Source organism: Aythya marila (assembly GCF_965140915.1).
Source record: "Aythya marila genome assembly, chromosome: 5".
Classification (NCBI taxonomy): Eukaryota; Metazoa; Chordata; class Aves; order Anseriformes; family Anatidae; genus Aythya; species Aythya marila.
This window is the reverse complement of record NC_139046.1, coordinates 28652104-28670849: the sequence shown is the minus strand read 5'-3', so window position 1 is coordinate 28670849 and position 18746 is coordinate 28652104. Positions and strand designations below refer to the sequence as shown.

Below are 18746 nucleotides of genomic sequence, written 5' to 3'. Positions count from 1 at the left end.
AAGTTTTCTTAAGGAACAGGAAATGGTTAAAAACCAATCAGCTGTAATATGTAATATTTAGAAACATGTGTAGTAATAACTTACATGCATCTAAAACAATCTAAGACAACAGAGTAAGAAATCAATATTTTAGGATAGAAATCAGCCCACCCAAGATTATATGGAATGCATCAGCAGAGAACTAACAGGGTGTAAAAATGGGAGATTGGAACTGAGGTGCATGAGTTGGGCTGTGATGCCCAGGAATTAAATACCATCTCACGTATTGCCAAGCGATATTAGGATGTGTTTTGAGAACATCCCCACTGCAGGTTCAGGCTGTTATGCTGTGGAATGTGTAACTGTCAAGAGTGAGGTGGTATGACTAGACTCATGCTTATCAGGCCCAATGTCCACTTTGAAAAATACATGATCAAAATCTTTGTCTGGCTAGCTGCACAGCCCTATTTCACTACTTCCAGCAAAGCCTGCACCATTCTTGCCTTGCCACCAAATGATATCGTCACTTCAATTCACACCGAATTTCTCCTGTTATGAATTTAATTGTCTTTCTCTCTCATGTCAGACCCCTGATGCACTAACAAGCTGGCCTGCTTACAGTATTAAGACATCATTTTGGTGATAAAACCATATGGTAGGGAGCATGGGAATAAAATCAGCACTGGCAGAACATTGTGCTTTTCTTTATCTTCATTTGGGCTGTGAAGATCACTGTTCTGTTTACTAGAAGCCATTTAACAGTCATTTCTCTGATAAACATCTGAGACTTGAAGGAAAGTGGGACTGCTGTCCTGGGGAAATGGTTTAGTGATCGGGTATCTAGCTAGCAAAAAGGATAATGGAAGAGTATCTAACCTTTTTATTTAAAATATTTGGTTTTGTTAGAAAACTGTTTTCTCTAATGGTTTGGTTGCCCCTATTTATGGTTTATCTGCAGTCACAGGTGTAAGCTGCGAAGTGAGAGGGTTGTGCATGAAATTTAAAGCACTGCACCCCACAGTGTGTGCTGTGCTTGAATTTATACTGAATTTGACATTCATGAATTCATATAATTTAATACAGGGTTAAGTGACTTCATTCTCATTGCATACTGCTCAGACTAGAGAGACAATTTTGCATATTTCTTTTTTCAAACCAAAAAATCTAACACAAGAGAAAGAGAAGGCTAAAGGACAAAAGACACTCTTTGCAGAGTTCTGTTCACCAGATCTCAAAAAGGGTGTAACAGAACTTCATAGAAGGTACAAAGGAATTGAGGATGTTCAGAAAGATGGAACTATTCAGCATGAAGATTCTAAATGGACTGGAAGTTTTTGTCTTTGGAAACAGGCAATTGAAAAAAAAAAAAAACTGTAAAGATTTATAGCATCACAAGTAGCATGTAGAATAGGTATAGAGAATGATTACTCACCATTTCTAACACAGCAGGCAAAGGGAAAGGATGAACAAGTTTAAAATTTGAGGAGGAGGTTCCTTTTTCACATGGCATGGAATGAAGGAGAATAGAACTTGCTTCCATAAATTCTTATGACAAAGCACGAAAAAGCTTGTAAAGAAAAGGTCTGTGGATGACATGCATCTGGTCTTCTCCGTCAGTAGTCCCCAATTCTCTGATTCTGGAAAGCTGGAAAGGACCAAAAGCAGCTCTGCTTCTAGTACTTTATTCCTTAAACATTTTCTATAAGCCATTGCTAGGGATAGGATGTTGACCTCATTGAATTTGCACAGTAGAGTCCTTGGTATATTCATATATTGTGTGATAGTCTATTCCAGTGCTGTAAAGCTGTATGCACATAAAGCTGGACAAATAGATGCACATAAATGGGGATATATGAGATTCAAGGTGTGAGCATCAGATCAGGACGTACAGCCTGCTCACTTCTATCCTGAGAGTTCTTTAGTTGCCATCAGTTTCTCACACGAATCAAGGGGCAGTGGTAAATCAGAGGCTGAAAATGAGTTAGGCAGTTCAACTGAGAGCACATCATAAAGATGGATAGAACAAGATGGCAGAATACTCCTTCCTCTCTCCATCACTGCTTTTCCTTCCCTTTCTCCCTGTAATTGGGAAACTGGTTATCACAAGTAAGGGGATTGATCACTTTCACCATTGCCCCCTAAGGATGTTTAATTAATGTTGGCATTGTGTACCTTACTTTGCAGATTCCTTCTACCTCCCTTGCTACAATCATAAACACTATAACAGCCACAAACACTGGAGATTGGGAAAGATTATTCTCCTTGTAATTGTTTCCTCAGAAAGAAATGGCAAGAAACTTGACAAGGACATCCTAAAAGAAAAGCAAAAAAGGATCTTCCAACAAGCTATGAAAATGAGTCTGCACAAAACTTAAACAGGAAAGAAATTTCCTTTTTGTCAGAAAAATCCATCAGTAAGTCTGTACATTTTGGGAGATAATTTGTCTTTGAGATGTGCCTGAAGCTTCTTACATTTGACTTTTTTAAAGCAAGCCTGACAAATGATGTGGGAATATTCTGCAAGGATGATTCTTAGGAAATTAATCTTCAGGTGTACCAAGCTTCATCTCTCTCCCACTTCCACAGTTTTGCATTTAAAAAAAAAAAATAACAATACTGGGAAGTTTTCATAAATCATGTAAAAGTCACAGTTACTTCAAAAGAAGAAAGTTGTGTGATCAAACTATAGAAATAGAAGACAATCAACAGAGCATTAGAAATACTCAGAAAGTTATTAGGCATATCAGTAAACTCAAACCTTAACTCACACTCTTCTCTCTGGGAAATACCTAGTACCATATCATACTACACAAGTACTAAGTAGTATTTAAATAGGTCCAATCCAAAATTCTGTTGACCATTTAGATTAGATAACACTTTGAGAAACTAAAATCAAGCATACCAAGCAAAGGAGGAAATATGAGCCCTTATTTATGTGGTCACTTGATGCAGTAACTTACTTCACCATCTAAACCAAAAGATTTTTCCAAGACATATAAGAGAACATTGTATTTTGGCATAGAATAAATAGGAGTTATATAGCAAAAATGCATAAGCATCCATTCAAAGCTTCACAGAAGAAAACGCAAAACTGATTAAGAAAGGTAATGGAAATTTTATGGCTGATGCACACATAAATGGAAAACCGGCAATAAATTTATCATGCTATTAGACTACAGCATATACTAAATTAATTGGAACTAACCCAGTCTACAATATTATCTGTTTTATTTATTTATTTTGAATGTGATTAATGAGTTCGGGGAAAAAAATAAAAGCCTTTTGACTTTTTTCCCTCACTCCTCCATGCCACTTGGCCCTGTGCTCATGGCTTTGGTCTCGAACAAGGCCTGCGAGGAGCAACTGCTGAAGACCGCCTGGTGTCCGGGTCAGGGCTTGCACTGCCCAGTGGCTGTGGGGTTGCCTGTGGTCCCTGGGGACACTGAGGGTCCTGCAGGCCTGTCCCACAGCACCACCACCATTGCTCACTGCTCCCACCCTGCAGAGACAGCCAACATGCCAGGAGGGTGACAGGGCTCAGCGCTGTCTGTGCATGCTGCGACAAGTCCGTTGTGTAATTCAGCACAGCATTATGGCATGGCCCTGTGACATTCTAACTAACCATCTCATCCTGTTGCAGCCAAACCCAAGTCTCCCTTCTTATTTCGCTATTTTTAACTGGCCTACAGGAAAACATGATGCCTACAGGAACCTAAGTGCTGCATTCTATAGCCCTCAGCTCCTTCCCAGAGCTGACTTTTTTGATAAACTTCAATTAATTAGAGCCTCCAAATCTCCACATGCTTCAGCTGCGCCCCTTTGGCTATAAATTTAATTGACTGCCACCCCCCACACGGCTGAGCAGGCAAGCACACTCAGTTGTGTCTAGTTCTGTTGTCTGAAAGGTGTCCCCTGGCACATTTAAGCACAAGCTGAAGGCACAACCTGGAGGCACACACCTGTTTCCCATTGGAGAATAAAGGCTAACATAGAAACCTACTGACAGAGGACGCACACACGTCAAGGGACAAAATTAAAGATAAGAATTTTTTCTTTATTAAAAAGAAGCACCCCCACAGCAGCCCACGAGAAGGGTCCCCTCAGAGAGCAGCCCTCAGCCTGTCCTGGGCGCCTCCTGTCCACCACAAGAAGCTCCTCCCGCCCCTCACAGCACTCCTCCCAGCGCCGCCACCGTTAACGGCCGCCCCTCTGCACCCTAACCACCGCCCTTAAAAGCCGTTAGCAGCCTCGCCCCACCCTTTATATAGGGCCCGCAGCTAGCCCCACCCCCCTCGGCCCGTGCGCAGCTCGACGCGGGTCACTCTGGGTAATGTAGTCCCTGCCGCCGGCGGCCTCGCTGTGACAGGCGGCCGGGGAGGGGGGGGGGGGTTCTCTCCGCAAGGCATCATGGGCCTTGTAGGAACGGGCGCGCGAGCCAATCGAAGCCCTTATTTGGGAAGACCTTCTCGCGTGGCCGGCGCACGCGCAGTCCTTCTCGCGACTCCATTGGCTGGCGGGAGGGCGTGACGGCCGCTGAAACCCTCCCCCCGGCCAATAAAAGCGGGCCATGTAGCACGAGCCGCTCCCTGGGCGGGCTGCGTGCAGCGCCGCCACCAGCTGCCGCTCACCTCCTGTCAGCGCGCGGAGCGGATTGGTGGGGCCGGGCTGGGGGTGGGCCAAGGGGCCGGGCTCGGGCTCCGGCGGCGGCGGTGGCCGGGAGGAGGCGGCGGCGGGGATGGGGCGGCTGCGCCTGCTGCTGCTGCTGCTGGGCGCCGCCGCGCTCGGGGCCGCCGTGCTGGCGGCAGCCGGTAAGTGCCGGGCTCCTCCTGTCCTCCCTCCCGTTCTTTCCGTTCACTCTCGCCGGGCCCCGCCGTGATGCGGCCTCGCCCCCGGGCCTGCTGCAGGGGGACGTGCTGGGGGGGAGGGTGCGGCCTGCCCCGGGGCCCGGCTCTGCCTGCAGCAGCCGCGGGGAGCCGAAATCCGCCCCCCTGAGTGGCTTCTGCCCCCTCCTCGGTGGGCGCTTCGTGGCCCAGTGGCTGGCAGCGCCGGGGCTGGTGGTGCCAGGCCGGCCGGGCAGTGCTGGCCCCGCACAGCGCTGCTGGGGCCTGCCCTGTACCCCTGCGCTGCCCCGCTCCTGCTGCCCGGTGCTCCGGGCGTGCTGTCACCGGTTCCTGCCTGGGTCTTGCTTCTTGCTACCTACCGAGGGAACTGGGGGGAGGAGCACACAGGGCATTTCTCTGCATAGAGAGACCTTAAATCCTGGGAGCCCCTTCAACATACAGCCTTGTCCGGGGCTGCTTGGGGTGTGCTTTTAGACTCTCAGTGAAAAGTCAAGAAAGTAACTTCACCTCTTCTCTAGAGGGAAGTTCAGTGGTCTGGGGTTTGTTTGCATGAGCGTAGTAGGAAGTTAAATGTTTAAGCTGTGTTATTGCAGTTCATATGGGATATCAAGCGTAGTTATATGAGCTTAGTGTGTAATGCTGTAAGCCAGCAGAGCACTCACTAAAGTGTGGAAAAGACAAGTACAAGCTTTATGAAGCTAGAGGGGAGGCACTGAGACTGTCTGAATAATTTGTTCACCCTGATAGCATCTCTAAAGTCAAAAGTTAAGAGGAGACTCTTCAAGTGAAATGAACCATCTGTTACGTACATGGAAGCTATGTGTCAAAAGCATTGGCTGTGAACTGTACAGCTGTGGTAGCTTATAGGATGTGGGTCTGCTGTCTTGACTGCTTTGCCACTATTGCGTAGTTGTGTTTGTGAGTGTGAGGTTCCTGCAGCCCACATCAGCCTTGAAGAAAAGTATGGTTACAGGCAATTTAATTAATACAATTAATAGGCCCAAGGCAGCCCATGGTATAGTGCCTGGCAGATGGGGTGCTCTTGCCAGGCTTAAATCACTGCTTTTTTTAATTGTTCATTAATACCCAGAAATAGTTAGGGGGGGACTGTTAGATTATAACAGGAAGACCTTTTTTGCTCCTAATTTGTCTTCATTCTTACAGAAGAAAAATTGCTTCATAGGTGTTTGGGTTTCCTGCAGTAATACCTTGTCTGGTCCACGCCTAGCAGCTGTGTTTACTGTCTTTGAACAGTTGGTCATTCCTAAAGTCTGGAAATGATTACCTGGAATCTAAATATATTGAAGGGAGAGATTTTAAAAAGGTTAAAGAAAAATGGTTCAACTATTTTCTAACTTAAAAGGCAGTCTTAATACAGACTTTTTTGTCAGCCACTTAGCTGTAAATTCCATCTCTGTAGTCATTGTCTGTTTAAATCAATTTCTTGAAAACTCAAAGTGAACACAAGTAAATTTAGGCCTAAAAAATGTGTGCTATTTGTTTAAAGATACAATATTTATACAGGTTACGAAGAAATTGAAAGTTGGGTGTGGGGAAAGAATGTGAAGGAGTCTGTGGGGCACTGGCAAAAAAGCAGCTAAAAAGGGTAGCTGTTCCAGTGAGAGGTGGCAATCTGCTGTTTATCACAGCAGTGATGGCCTTCTGCTTCTGTTGATCATTTATTAAGAATGTTAGGGGGCAAAAAAAGCCTTCTCTTATTTGTTTCTGATTGCAGGTGTTATTTGATTCTTGGTATTTTGCCTTGCTCACAGGCCTGAGGAGGCAGAAGTTCCTTCATTTTGCCTGAGGAGAGGAAGTGGTTCTTGCTCAGGCTGCCCTGCGAATTCCTTGGCTAATGTCAGTGCTAGGCAGAGCTTTTTCATACTGGTATTAGCTGGTAGGACAACTGAGTACAGGCATATAATAGATGCTTGTGTCTGTACTGCTAAAACTCAGACCTAGCTGGAAAACGTTTCTTCAACTTGTTGCGTCCTTGGGAATCTCAGTTCCTACAGAGGGACTGCTGCAGAGTAAGTTTTGTAAACAGCTACCCAGCAATTGCAAGGAGACTGAAAAAAGATCTGTATTCAGGAGGACGGTTGACCTATATCTTAATCTTGTAATTGCCCTAAAATGAGGACACTGCAAAGATTGTAGCTGGGTGCGATTTACTTGCTGCCAGGGATAATTTGAAACTAGTCATGCTGAATAGATGCCACACAAGGGTTTTGCTCAACCTACCTCATGTTTTGTAGGTTCATGTGGTAGGAACAGCAACTATGCTATTGTGTGGCTGTGGTGTCCATTTCTTTTCTGAATTTAACAATGGAAAAATTGATAAGGAGCAGTCTTAGGTAATTTTATCTTAATATTTCCCTTGTTCCTGCAAAAGTAGGGTAAACAGGGCTTGCATTCTGTATCAAAGTCTTAACTAGACACTGGCACAAAAAGAATGTTGAAAGAAGTAAAAGTGCCACAGAGAATCTCTAGTATAGTGGTTGCCAAACTTCTTTTGATCATGCATTCCTATCAGTAAAAAGAAAAAATTTTTCAACATCCATTAACTTACAATTAAATATAAATTATAATATAAATTAAATTATACATATTTATACTGTGCTGATATTATGCATCTCATAATGTGTATAAAATACTTTTAAAAGTATGAGATAAAGATGAAATAAACACTATATTTTTGTTTTATTTATTAATGGTACAAAGAAGGCTAGTTTTGTACACTCCCTGTGGTACATGTACTCCCCTAGCTGGTTGCCTTGTGATAGTGTTGGAAACTTGAAAAGCCTGGCAAAAAACGGGAATGGAACTGACTGGCAGTTATCGCTTAGGACATTTGTCCGATCTTTGGGAGATTGCCCACTACTTGCAATTACTGAATTTTTAGTTATCCCCCAAAGATGAGCAACCAGTCTGATGTTAAAACCAGTAGTCTTAGATATCTGGTAGTAGTAGCAGCTTTTTAGCTTTACAGACTGACAGTTGATTTGTTCTTCTAAAACACTAAAACTTGGGAGCTGCTGGGCTCTTTCAACCTCATGACATTCTCTGAATCACACTGCATAGTTCCTACTACTCATGCCCTCCATAGTACTGTTGAAAATGTCAATTCTAGCAGAATGTTGGGTTCTTATTATCTTGCATAAGCTGCTAGAGTACTTGTGCTGTATTTAAATAGGCTCATTGAACAGTAGTTTTTCTGAGGAAAAATACTTTTTTTTTTTATAAAGCTGATTGTAATAATATAAGAAGTAGTGGATAGCTGAAGCAAGCATTTAGCTGTATGGAGTGCTCTAAAATCCTAGCTGAGCCTGAGAGCACCCAGCAGTGCCTCTGGTTCAGCACTGTTTGTAAGTGAAGCTCTGTGCGATCTTGTCAGCTGCCTGTTTCAGGCACAAGTATTTTTGCCTACCCTTTCCTTTTAATGCATCTTGGTGTCTTTCTAATTTGTTTAACAAAAGGTAGGATTGACTTCCTTTTTTTTTTTCCAGAAGGTTTTTTTTAATTGGGTGTGTTACCAAGGTTGCCTAATTCTATAAAAAGTCTGTTACATTTGCTTTTGGGTTTGCCTGTGGAAAAACAAATTAAACTATCAGCTTTAATCTCTGAAGCAGGTGCACAAACACAACATCTGTGGCTTTAGTCAGTAGTTGAGCCTTGACTAGTAAGCTGTTCTTAGGTCAAACTGTGACCTTCCCCAGATCTAAGAAACACTTGAGAAAACTTCTGAAAGCATTAATGAAAGAAGTAGATAAACTTCTATGGTTAGTGTGTGCATATTAGTCAGCAGTCCTGTGGAGAAACACTGCTGTAAGTCATCTCTAGTAATGTTATCTGTTACAACTGCAACTTTGCCTGTTTTACTTAGAAGGAAGTCTAGGAGCCAAGAACAGTTAAACTCAGCTTGTTGCGTTAGATATATTTTGGAATGAATTGTTAAAGTGCAACTCTTCAATAACAGTGCTGGCTCCTTCAGAAGGAATTTAGGTGATGCAATACATCTGAAACAGGGTGAGTTGCTTTCAAGGAAGAACAGATGTAGTGAGCTGTAGATAGTTGGATTGGTTGTCTCCTGCCTTTCAGCTCAGTAATCCTTTTGCCTTGAATATGAAGTCATAATACAAATGTTCTTTGGTATATGTGCATAAATAACATGCCCTTTTTATATTTGCCATTGTGGTCTTACATGGTAAAGTCAACCTTCCAGAAATTGAAATCAATTACTAAAGCTTTTACCAAAAATCAGAATGGTCTAGCGCTGTATCAGGAACGGAGGTGGATTTTTTTTATTTATTTTTGACCAGACAACAACAGATACCCTAGCTGGTATAACTATTAAAAATAACATGTTACTACAGAAACAAGCACTGTGTATTTCGTACCTATTAATAGCAGTATACAGTCTACTAGGTAGCTTCACCCTCTCCTTTTTCCCCGCTCCAGAAGCATGCTTGAATCTCCTGGCGGACTCCAGAGGTTGAAGTTGCACTGATGGCATTTGGCTTTACATCAAATTTGTTTATAATAGTAGAGTGTAATTCCTGGGGAACATTTTAAACTGTCTGTCAAACAGCTCCCAAATAGGGAGGACCAGCAAATATCCCAGATATGTACATACTACTTAATGTATTCAAAAGCCAGCTGTTATGTGGTAGTCTGAAGTACTAATATTCAGTGGTAGGACTTCTTCAGACTTATCATTCTTCTCTGTTAGAATCCTCAAGCTGGGAAGCACAGTAGTCTCGGTTTAAAATGCAGCTAGGCCTGTTTTTCTTTTGGTATTTTTTCCAAATCAGTGCTTGTTCTTAGGCTGGTTGCCTGGTTGCTACTTGCAGGCTCTGTTTCAACTTAAGTACTCCGTGGTGTCTCCACTACCTTTTCTGAAGAGCTCTTCACACTTTCTTTTTTGGACTTGTAGAGTACAGCTGCCTACCCACGCAGGCTGTTCTAAACCTTTTTTAATCCTGTGTCTGCGGGGAGTCAAACTCATTGAGCTCTGCGTCCTCTTCAGTAAGCTCAGTAGACAGATCTGTTTGAGTTACTTTTGCATTGCTTTTGCAGCTTCACTTATGATAACATTTTTTCTTTTTTTAAAGTTATGCTCCCGCAGCTTAAAGTTCATGCTCATATTTTCACATACCTGTTCTGACCAAAGATTAGACCTCAAAAAATAGAATAGAAATGATTTGAGTCTATGGAATCTGGCTTCCAAGATTTGCTTTTTCGTTGCAAATATCTGCAGCTGCACCATTATGATAATAATCTTCAAAACATGAAACTGGTGATTCATGGCTTGTCCTGTCAGAGATGACTGATTTCTGGTAAAGCACGTCGCTTGCATGAGGATGAAAAGTATGCAAGTTTTTTCTTTGCTTGCTGCCAAATGCCTACACAGAGTCAGCAGAGTTCTGTAAACTTGTAGAGTTTTGCTGATGTTCAGTATTTGTGTGGGGATTCTTTGATAGCGAGCTGTAACATGCTAAGTGGTGTACCTCACCTACAAGCCATCAGTTCAGGTAACCTTTCTACTTTTGCAGCTCTCTAGCCCATCAATGTCTTGCTACTTCTGTAGGGTATTTCACAACCCAAAATCTCAGGGTTGGGGGGAGGAATTCGTAAATGTAGTAGGGCTTAGTGGCACTACTGCTTAGCTACTTGTTCAGATCTTAAGTTTTTTGTTTCAGTGAGTTGTGTATGGGAGAGAGGGAAGCCTATAACATTTTCTTTGAGATGTTTCTTATTTACCTAAATGAGGTGGTGTCAGATCCTGATGACTGAATTGGTCATGCTTCAGCTGTGATAGTGTTAGAGACTTTCCATCAAGATGATAGTGCAAATAAAGTTCTCAGAAGTGGAGTGGGTAGCCCTTTAAAATTATAGGAACTAAAATTCAGAGACAATTGCAAAACAATGGTGTAAAACTGTCATAAGTGAGCTTTTCTGATGATCTTTTCCCTCCATTTTACTTCCATTCCTTTTGCTTTTTAGTAGGTTTCTGCCTAATGGCCTTTCTTATTTACTGTTTCTTCTCTTTCTGGTCTTTCTAACCAGTTAGATAGCCCTTTCAGATGAGAAAGGGAACAGTTAAACAAGGCTTGCATCTCTTGAATGGTACCTTAGAGCTAAAGTGATGTCTCATAGCTTCTATTCTTAAGAGAAACCTCTGCTCAAAGGTTTGAGTCTGGTGGCTGTGCAGAATGAATTGGTATTCCTCTGTGAAGAGTAATGTTTAATTATAAGTGAGGTGGTGCTAATGTGACTGGTCACTAATGAAGCTGTTTATACTAAAGCTGATTTGGTGACCCAAATCCTTGGGTTCCACAGGTTGTTTTCACTTGCTATGTACCTTTTCAAGCAGTTTACCTGAACTGGAACAATTCAGATTAGATGGTTAATCTAGAGGATTAATTTGGGTTAAAAACTAATGTTTTGGATATTGAACAAAATTGTAGTATATTTTAGAAAAATGGTAAAATATAATACCATTTAGAAATTATGGGAAAGTTGGTGTTGTTTTTTTAATGACTTATAACATCTTTTTGCAGATGAAGAGGGAAATCAAGATGAATCCCTAGAGCCAAAGGTAAGGAAATACATTTCTAGTCATTCTGTCTTTTTCTTGTGGAGTGAGAACAAGGGTCTGAAATTCCAGAACTATGATTTGATTCTTGTTTTAAAATGTTCTGTAGCTTTCACTGTTTAACTTCTGTGTAACAGAAGAGTTACTGTTGTGCTATATCTTTTGAAGTGCATCTTTCACAAAACTAGAAGTGAATTGATGAAAGCTGGTAGCAGTAGCTCAATTTACTTCTGGTACTGCTCTTTAAATGTCATATCTTTAAAAAGTAATCATTTTTCCAACTGCTCCTGTTGCATTTCTAATCTAAAATACATGGCTGCTCTCTTTCAGACTTTAGCTGCAGAGGACCAGGTAAAGGACCATTCCACGGGAACTCGAGTGGTAGCAGGCCAAATCTTCCTTGAATCAGGGAAGTCAGACCCTCAATCTGAGGATGAAGAAAACTTTCACAGTCAAGAGGAAGAAAAAGAGAATTCACTGGAAGAGTTGAACTCTCTAGAAATGTCCAACCTATTAAATAAAGAATTGGAAGAAGCAGAAATACAGAATCCAGGTAACTGCTCACAAGCTTTTGAATGAGTGGCGAGAAAGACACATCTGAGTAACTGTGGGTTGTACATAAATTGTCATTTTGAACATATTTTAAAAAAATCTGAGTTTTTCCAGACGTGAATGGTAATTGGTGCCTTTTTTATCAGGAAGTAATGTGAAACTTTCAAATATACCTGTTTGAAGTCTTAGTGGTTTTTTTAGATTCATTTTCAGGGTTTTTCATAACTCTTACTGCTTTCATCTTCCTGGAAAGCTTAAACTATCAAATGGATAGAGTACGAATTTCTTTATATATGACTCAGGTACACATACTATACTGTGTGTGTGTATGTATATAGTAACTGTAGAAAGAAATTACATCAGTGTTACAGTCTACTGGCTGTATGCCTGGAGAATGGTTTGACAGAGGAAACAAATTGTGATATGAAGACAAGTTTCTTAGGAGCATTAGGGCAACACCTAAATTGCTTTTAAACTTCAATAAGTTTGCAAATACAAGTAAAACCTTGTGTTCTTGTGCCAAAGTTCAGCAGGAAATTCTAGTATATCTTTTTTACTTACAGTAATATGAATTTAATATGATTATTTTGGACTTAGTAGTGGATGATACTTGGATGGCACAGTTTTGAGTACTCCAGCCTTTGCAGCAAATTTTGTTTTTTACTTGTTCATAATAAGTAATTCTTCAACCAAAAAGTATAGTTACATGGTAATACTAAGCTGGCTATCTTCTTAACTCATGTCTTGAATATCTAAAGAAAACAGGGATAATGAATAGGGGCTCTGTTACTTTGTTTTTCAGTATTTTCTAATAAGCCTTTCTTATTGATGCTGAACTAGTATACAGTTAGTAAAAAGTCACTAATAGGATTCAATACTGCTGTTGAGAGGTGTGATGTTGTACAGGGAAAAAGTATATAAAGTCCACTAAATAGCTTTCTGTCACAAAGTGGTGAACTAAGCACCATATGTACTCAGCGCAATCTATTTCAGAAGTAAACTTTAAGATTTTTATCTTACATAAGATGTGACCAGATGGCTTGGTCCTGAGTATTGCTTGTAACTAAGGTTTTTAACTATGCTTGTCAAAATACTGCTTGCAGGTGACTTTAAAAACTGTAAACTAACTTGTCCTGTTCAGTTCTTTTGAACCTGCTATGAAGTAAGTTAGTGGTGTGGATGGAAGGATTACTGTTTTTATCTGTAATGCAATTCTGAAGGAAAGGTGCTTGTATTCTGTGAGGGAGGGGAAAAAACTGCTAAAGGAGAACTCCATTGTCAGGCTTTTTAACTGAGTGGGACAGGAGCCTACCTCAGATACATCTTTTGCTCATGTGCATGGTGATTGTATGAAAAATATTTTTCAAATTTTCACATGCATGTTGGAGATTATTGAGCAGGGAAAACTTCATCTTCATAAACTTAGAATTAGTACAATTAAGGCTCTCCTTTAAAGAAAAGTTCTCTTTCTCTTCAGTGTCCTATTATCTTCTAATCAGTGAAGAGTTCTTGTGTGTATAGTTTAAAAATATATATATTCATATTCTTATTTTCCATGTTTTTGTTAATGCAGAACTGTATAGTTTTCGTTGAAAACTGCTCGCTAGTTTGTACAGAGCTGGCAATTCCTGCCACATTTGTCTTCCTGTTTGGAGGAATCTTTCAGTGATAGTACTTCTTTGTAATATTTTAAGCAATCTATATTTGGGTTTCTTCCAGTGTAAAATTATGAAATGTAAATAATTAAGGACAACATGACAAAACACCATGTACACACCTGTTTTGCTCTGAATAAATCTTTGTGTGCCCAAATTGACAAAAAAAATTATCCTCCATGTAAATTACATGTATTGTATTCCTTAAGTATACGATAAACTGTGGTTAACATTTTATCCTGTAATAGCATGGTTTTGTTGCTTCAGGAGTTAATATTTGTGGCTATGTGGGGGGAAAACTGCATTATGGAAAAATATACAGAATTTTAAAAGGCAAAGGGGAGGACTGGGTGGGAGTAATTTCATAACTTCCAGTGTACAACTAACTCTTCTGCACAGCATTGTCACAAATAGCTTGTGTCCGATTGCTCTCACTATAGGAGGTAGTGTTATACTTGCTATACAAGTAAAGTTTCAAATTCCAAGTTGTGTTAACATCCTGGACCTGGAGTTTGCTCATAGCGATAAGAGGTCCCATCTGTTGTAGCTGCACGTACTTTTAGCATGAGTTTGTGCATTACCCAATGGCTAACAGATGTCTAAAGTGATTCAAGGCTAATTACATATAGACATTTTTTTCCAGTTTCTGAAAATAACTGTTCTGTGTTAAGAGGTAATAAACTTGGGTGGGGATATATGCCAAGGAATCGAATTCTGAAGAGCAATTTGAGCAAGCTAATTCTGGAATTTTTTAATTAAAAAAAAAAAGGTATGGTCTCTAGGCTTTATAAAAATGGTGTAGTCTCTAGAAGAACTAGCTCTGTTGACAGCCACAAGAACTAGAAGCTTAACTTGAAAAAACAGGGTAACTGGCATTCTCAATTGCATGTCTCTGCAAATGTCTTTAGATGAAGCTGAAGCTAACTTCTGGATTTAGCATAGCAAAACAAAACTTTATAAAAGGCTAATAGAAGTAATCTTCATTTTCAATAACTGAAGATAATTCTTAGTCATTATAGAAGGTTGACTTAAAATACTGCAGTACTGGAATCACTTAACCTTTGTCTAGTGCTTGAGAAATCAGAGTGCTGAAAGTAATCTTGAATGCAACTTTTAACTGGTGAAAGGAAATAAAGATTTCAAAACAAGTATGTACAACAGTAAAGAGTGATGGGGCTCACATTGATATGTAGTTTTTTCTTAGTTGTATTTTCTAAATGTACTCCTTGCTGATACTTAAGTGTTTTCAGTAGCCCATTGAATAGTTCTGTTGCATGGCTACATCTTGCACTATGGCTAAAATGAATAAATGCACTGGAATGCACTCGGTGGGTAGTCTTTTGCATGAGGAAGGGAGTACAGAGAAGTGAAAGTAAAAGGACCGTCTGTTGTGGTAGGCAAAATATATATATAACTGATCTGCATTCTACACTAAAAATATTTTCTTTGCTTAGAAATAAGGAATAGAAGAAATTGCACACTTATTCTTACTTTCAATTAAGAAAAGGAACGGTAACATTTTTGAAGTGCTCTTTAGGAAAGCAACTGCTTTTTCAGGCTTTTCTAAGTTAGAAACTTTACTGAAAACTTGATGAAATGCAGTTTTTAACTTGACAGAAGTTAATACCAACACAGGAGTGCTTTACTATTTATAGTAGATGACTTCATAGAATAAAGGGAAGCAGTCTTACTCCTGGGTATCTATTTTCAGTTTTGACAGCTATTGGAGGTACTGCAGATGGTGAACCTTGTCACTTCCCCTTTTTGTTTATGGAGAAGGAGTATGCAGAGTGCACTGCAGATGGGAGGGAAGATGGCAGGCTTTGGTGTGCAACAACCTATGATTACAAGAAAGATCAAAAGTGGGGCTTCTGTGAAAGTAAGTAAACTGATGTCTTTGTTCTTGTCCAAGGAATGCTTTCTTAACTCAGTGTTCTCATACCTCCTTATGTCCCCTATTAAAAGGTCTAGAAGTCCTGGTCATGTATTAATGGCCACCTTGTATAAGAAATGATAAAGGCAAAGTTCTCATGATGGGAAATATTGGAAAAGATCATAATGCAAATGCAATTTACAAAGCTTTGGGGAAATCTTGCAGTGGAGGCACCTGTAAAACTCACTTTCAGAGGCTGTAGAAGTGTAGGGGTTTGGCAGTGCTCCCCATTACACTTGCTGATTTGTTGTACGCAGGCAACAGTTTCCTAGAAAACATTCTCCTGAAGGAGGACCTTTCTTCTTTGCATGTCTTGCTTTGGAGCAATGAAAGGAATGCTATAACAAATTCCTATGAGAGAGGTCACATGGGAAGAAACCATCTCCCAAGATAATCAATGCCTCCTTTACGTAGCTTTTAATCACATGGGGTTGCTTATTGGTATTCAGAAACATTTTGGTTGTATTTACCCTTAGAACAAATAGGGATTTTTGAACAAATAGTCTTTAAGATGTGTAATTGTGGATCTTAATGTTTTGGGGTTATTGTTTTGTTTTTAAAAGCTGAAGAGCAGTCTAATAAGCGAAGGCAAATGCAAGAAGCTGAGGATGTCTATCAGACCGGAATGAAAATCCTTAATGAAAGCAGTAAAAAGGCTCAGAAGAAAGAGTAAGTCTACCCTCTCCATTCCCAGATGAGAATGACTACACAGCTGATCAGTCTGACTTAACTAAGAACCAACCTAAATGAGATTTCCTGAGACTTCCCCCATTTTATGGAACTTACCATCATGTTAGGCAGTGATGGTACTGAAAATTGTGATGTGAGGGCATTTAGAAAGAAAACTTGTTTGCTTTCCTCTAACTACACAAAAAACCTGCATTTCTGAAGTGGGTGTCTTCAAAACAGAGTTTAATGCAAGGTGGTGCTGCAGTTTTCTAGCCACAATCTAAATGTGGAAACCGTGTTGAAAGAAACTAAGAATGGGATAAGAGGTAATTGACATGCCCCTTTTCATGTTTCTTATGGTCTTTTTCTCATTCTGTTTCAAAGGTGAATGATCAGGAAAGATAAGCGTTTCTTACCCTGCTCTGTTTTTGTTCTTGCTTTCTGATGGTCTCAGCAGAAAAATAGCATTAAACCTATTCTCAATAAATAATGTAATTAGCATTGTGTGAGAGAAAAGGGTAATGCATGTCGAAGAAATCAAAGCAAAGAGTAGAAAGAAATGATTGTTCTATTCAATCTGGTCTTTTTACTTTCTACTCTGTAATATAACCAATTGTTGGTGAAATAGTTGTCAGTTTACTACAATTAATAGTAGCTAACTTAGAACCTTCTGGTAGTCATGTTGATAACTTCATCAGCAAGTGGTGACTTCAGGGTAGTGATTATTCTGTAAGCATTATTACCATGTAAATTCCTTGGTCAAGATAAGGAGGCATATTCCTACTTTATGTATCAGGAAGCTGAATGACAGCTAGAGGCTGTCTATCACACCTTGGCTAAGATAAAAAGGAACCAGCCTCTGTTACAGTCTGGCTAGTATTTTTTAGAAAAAATACTATAAAATAGTCTATGAATTTTTGAAAGTCTTAGCTCTCTTGAACACATTGCATTTTCTTAGAAGATCAAATCATGTGAGGAACCAAGTGTGCTTCAGCTTGTACCTAAAGAAAGTGAAGAGGAAGAAAAACAAGTCTCAAAATAGAAAGCAAGAGAAATAAAGAAAAATATTGGCATATTACCAAAGGCCTGTGACAAATCAAACTGAAGCATGTTATATATTGTGTTTGAGGTCACAGTTTTTGAAATTGCTGTGAAATTATTTTCTAAGTTCTGAGGTTGAAATAGAAACAAGAGTTTCCAGAGAACTTTCTCATACTTAACATGATGGTTTCATCACAAAACTAATTACATATGCAGTTGTCTTGGACCAAATGTTTAGTATTTTCACCTGAATGACTTTGTACTAAGAGACTCCATAGTCTTTCAGGCTTCTTTTAAATGGCTGTGTTCTGTGAAGGTGTAATAGGTAGTCCTACTAGATATCTAATACAGGACTTAAAACTGCTGCTACAAAAATGCGAGTATTTGACCTTAAATTTTAATGTACTTTGCAGGAGAGGAAATACATATTGCTTTGCATGTGGAATAAAGTGAACATTAAAATCTGGTTTGTCTATTAACTAAATCATATGAGCTGTTCTATGGTATAGACAATTCACAGCTGGAACAAATGACTGTAGATGCATTTGTAGAAAACAGGCTTAAAAAAAAAACACCCACCCCCACCCCAAATCTTTTTAGGTTTATGAATGAAACCTGTTGGTCTGCTTCAAGGTGACTCAAATTCTTTTCCTTTAAGAGCATATCAGTATCTTCTGAAAGCAGCTGACATGAATCATACAAAAGCAATGGAGAAAGTCTCTTATGCTTTGTTGTTTGGAGATTATCTGAAGCAGAACATACAGTCATCGAAAGAATTATTTGAAAAACTAACAGAAGAAGGTTCTCCCAAAGGACAAATGGTATGTATGTCCTTAAATTCTACAGAAGTTTCTTGGATTTATAAATTGGCTTATAGATTGTACTTGTTTTAAATTGGTTATATAGATTGTTCTTCCATCTAGATCAGATGAGAATGATGAACAGCACCTGTTCCCTGGTTAAAAAAGATAAAAGGATACTGCTTTTTAAGTTGTCTGAAAACCAGATGTTTTACATCAAGTTTGGAGTTTATTCAGGAAATATTTTTTTATTACTAGTGCTTGCCTAAGTATTTCTTAATCCTGACTACACATTGGCTTTACCTCTGTAAATTTCATCGGTTCCTTTGGTTCAAAGATTGTTCCCCAAATGCTGCTAGCCTTACAGAGGGTGCAAGAGCAAATTACAAAAGCTGTGTAAAGGAACAGCTTCTGTTTGTATGCTTATGAAGTAAATATTTTTGGAAGTACAAGGTAAACGAATGGAAACAGGTTCTCTATTTTAGTTTTAAAAAGTAGTATTAAACTATTGGTAATAGTGTTATTGTGGTCTCTGCTTAGTTTTTTGTTATATGACTGACTAGACTTGAGGTTTAAATCAAACCAAGTGGATACAGGTGAATCTAGCCTACAAATCTGCTCTGAAACTGTCAATTTTTTTTGTGGTTTGTGTGGGATTTCAGATACTGTAGCTTTTCATCT

The 18746-nt window shown here is 39.6% G+C and overlaps 1 protein-coding gene across 1 annotated transcript in view; it reads left to right on the top strand.

Annotated features, from left to right (window-relative positions):
• Positions 1-4592: 4592 nt before the first annotated feature.
• Positions 4593-18746, top strand: part of SEL1L (SEL1L adaptor subunit of SYVN1 ubiquitin ligase) — a 33178-nt gene continuing 19024 nt past the window's right edge. The window contains exons 1-6 of the mRNA XM_082761441.1: positions 4593-4787; positions 11381-11418; positions 11746-11968; positions 15334-15501; positions 16119-16224; positions 17924-18086. Coding sequence (XP_082617567.1) covers positions 4715-4787; positions 11381-11418; positions 11746-11968; positions 15334-15501; positions 16119-16224; positions 17924-18086 — 771 coding nt within the window. The 5' untranslated portion in view covers positions 4593-4714. The remainder of the gene's footprint in view (positions 4788-11380; positions 11419-11745; positions 11969-15333; positions 15502-16118; positions 16225-17923; positions 18087-18746) is intronic.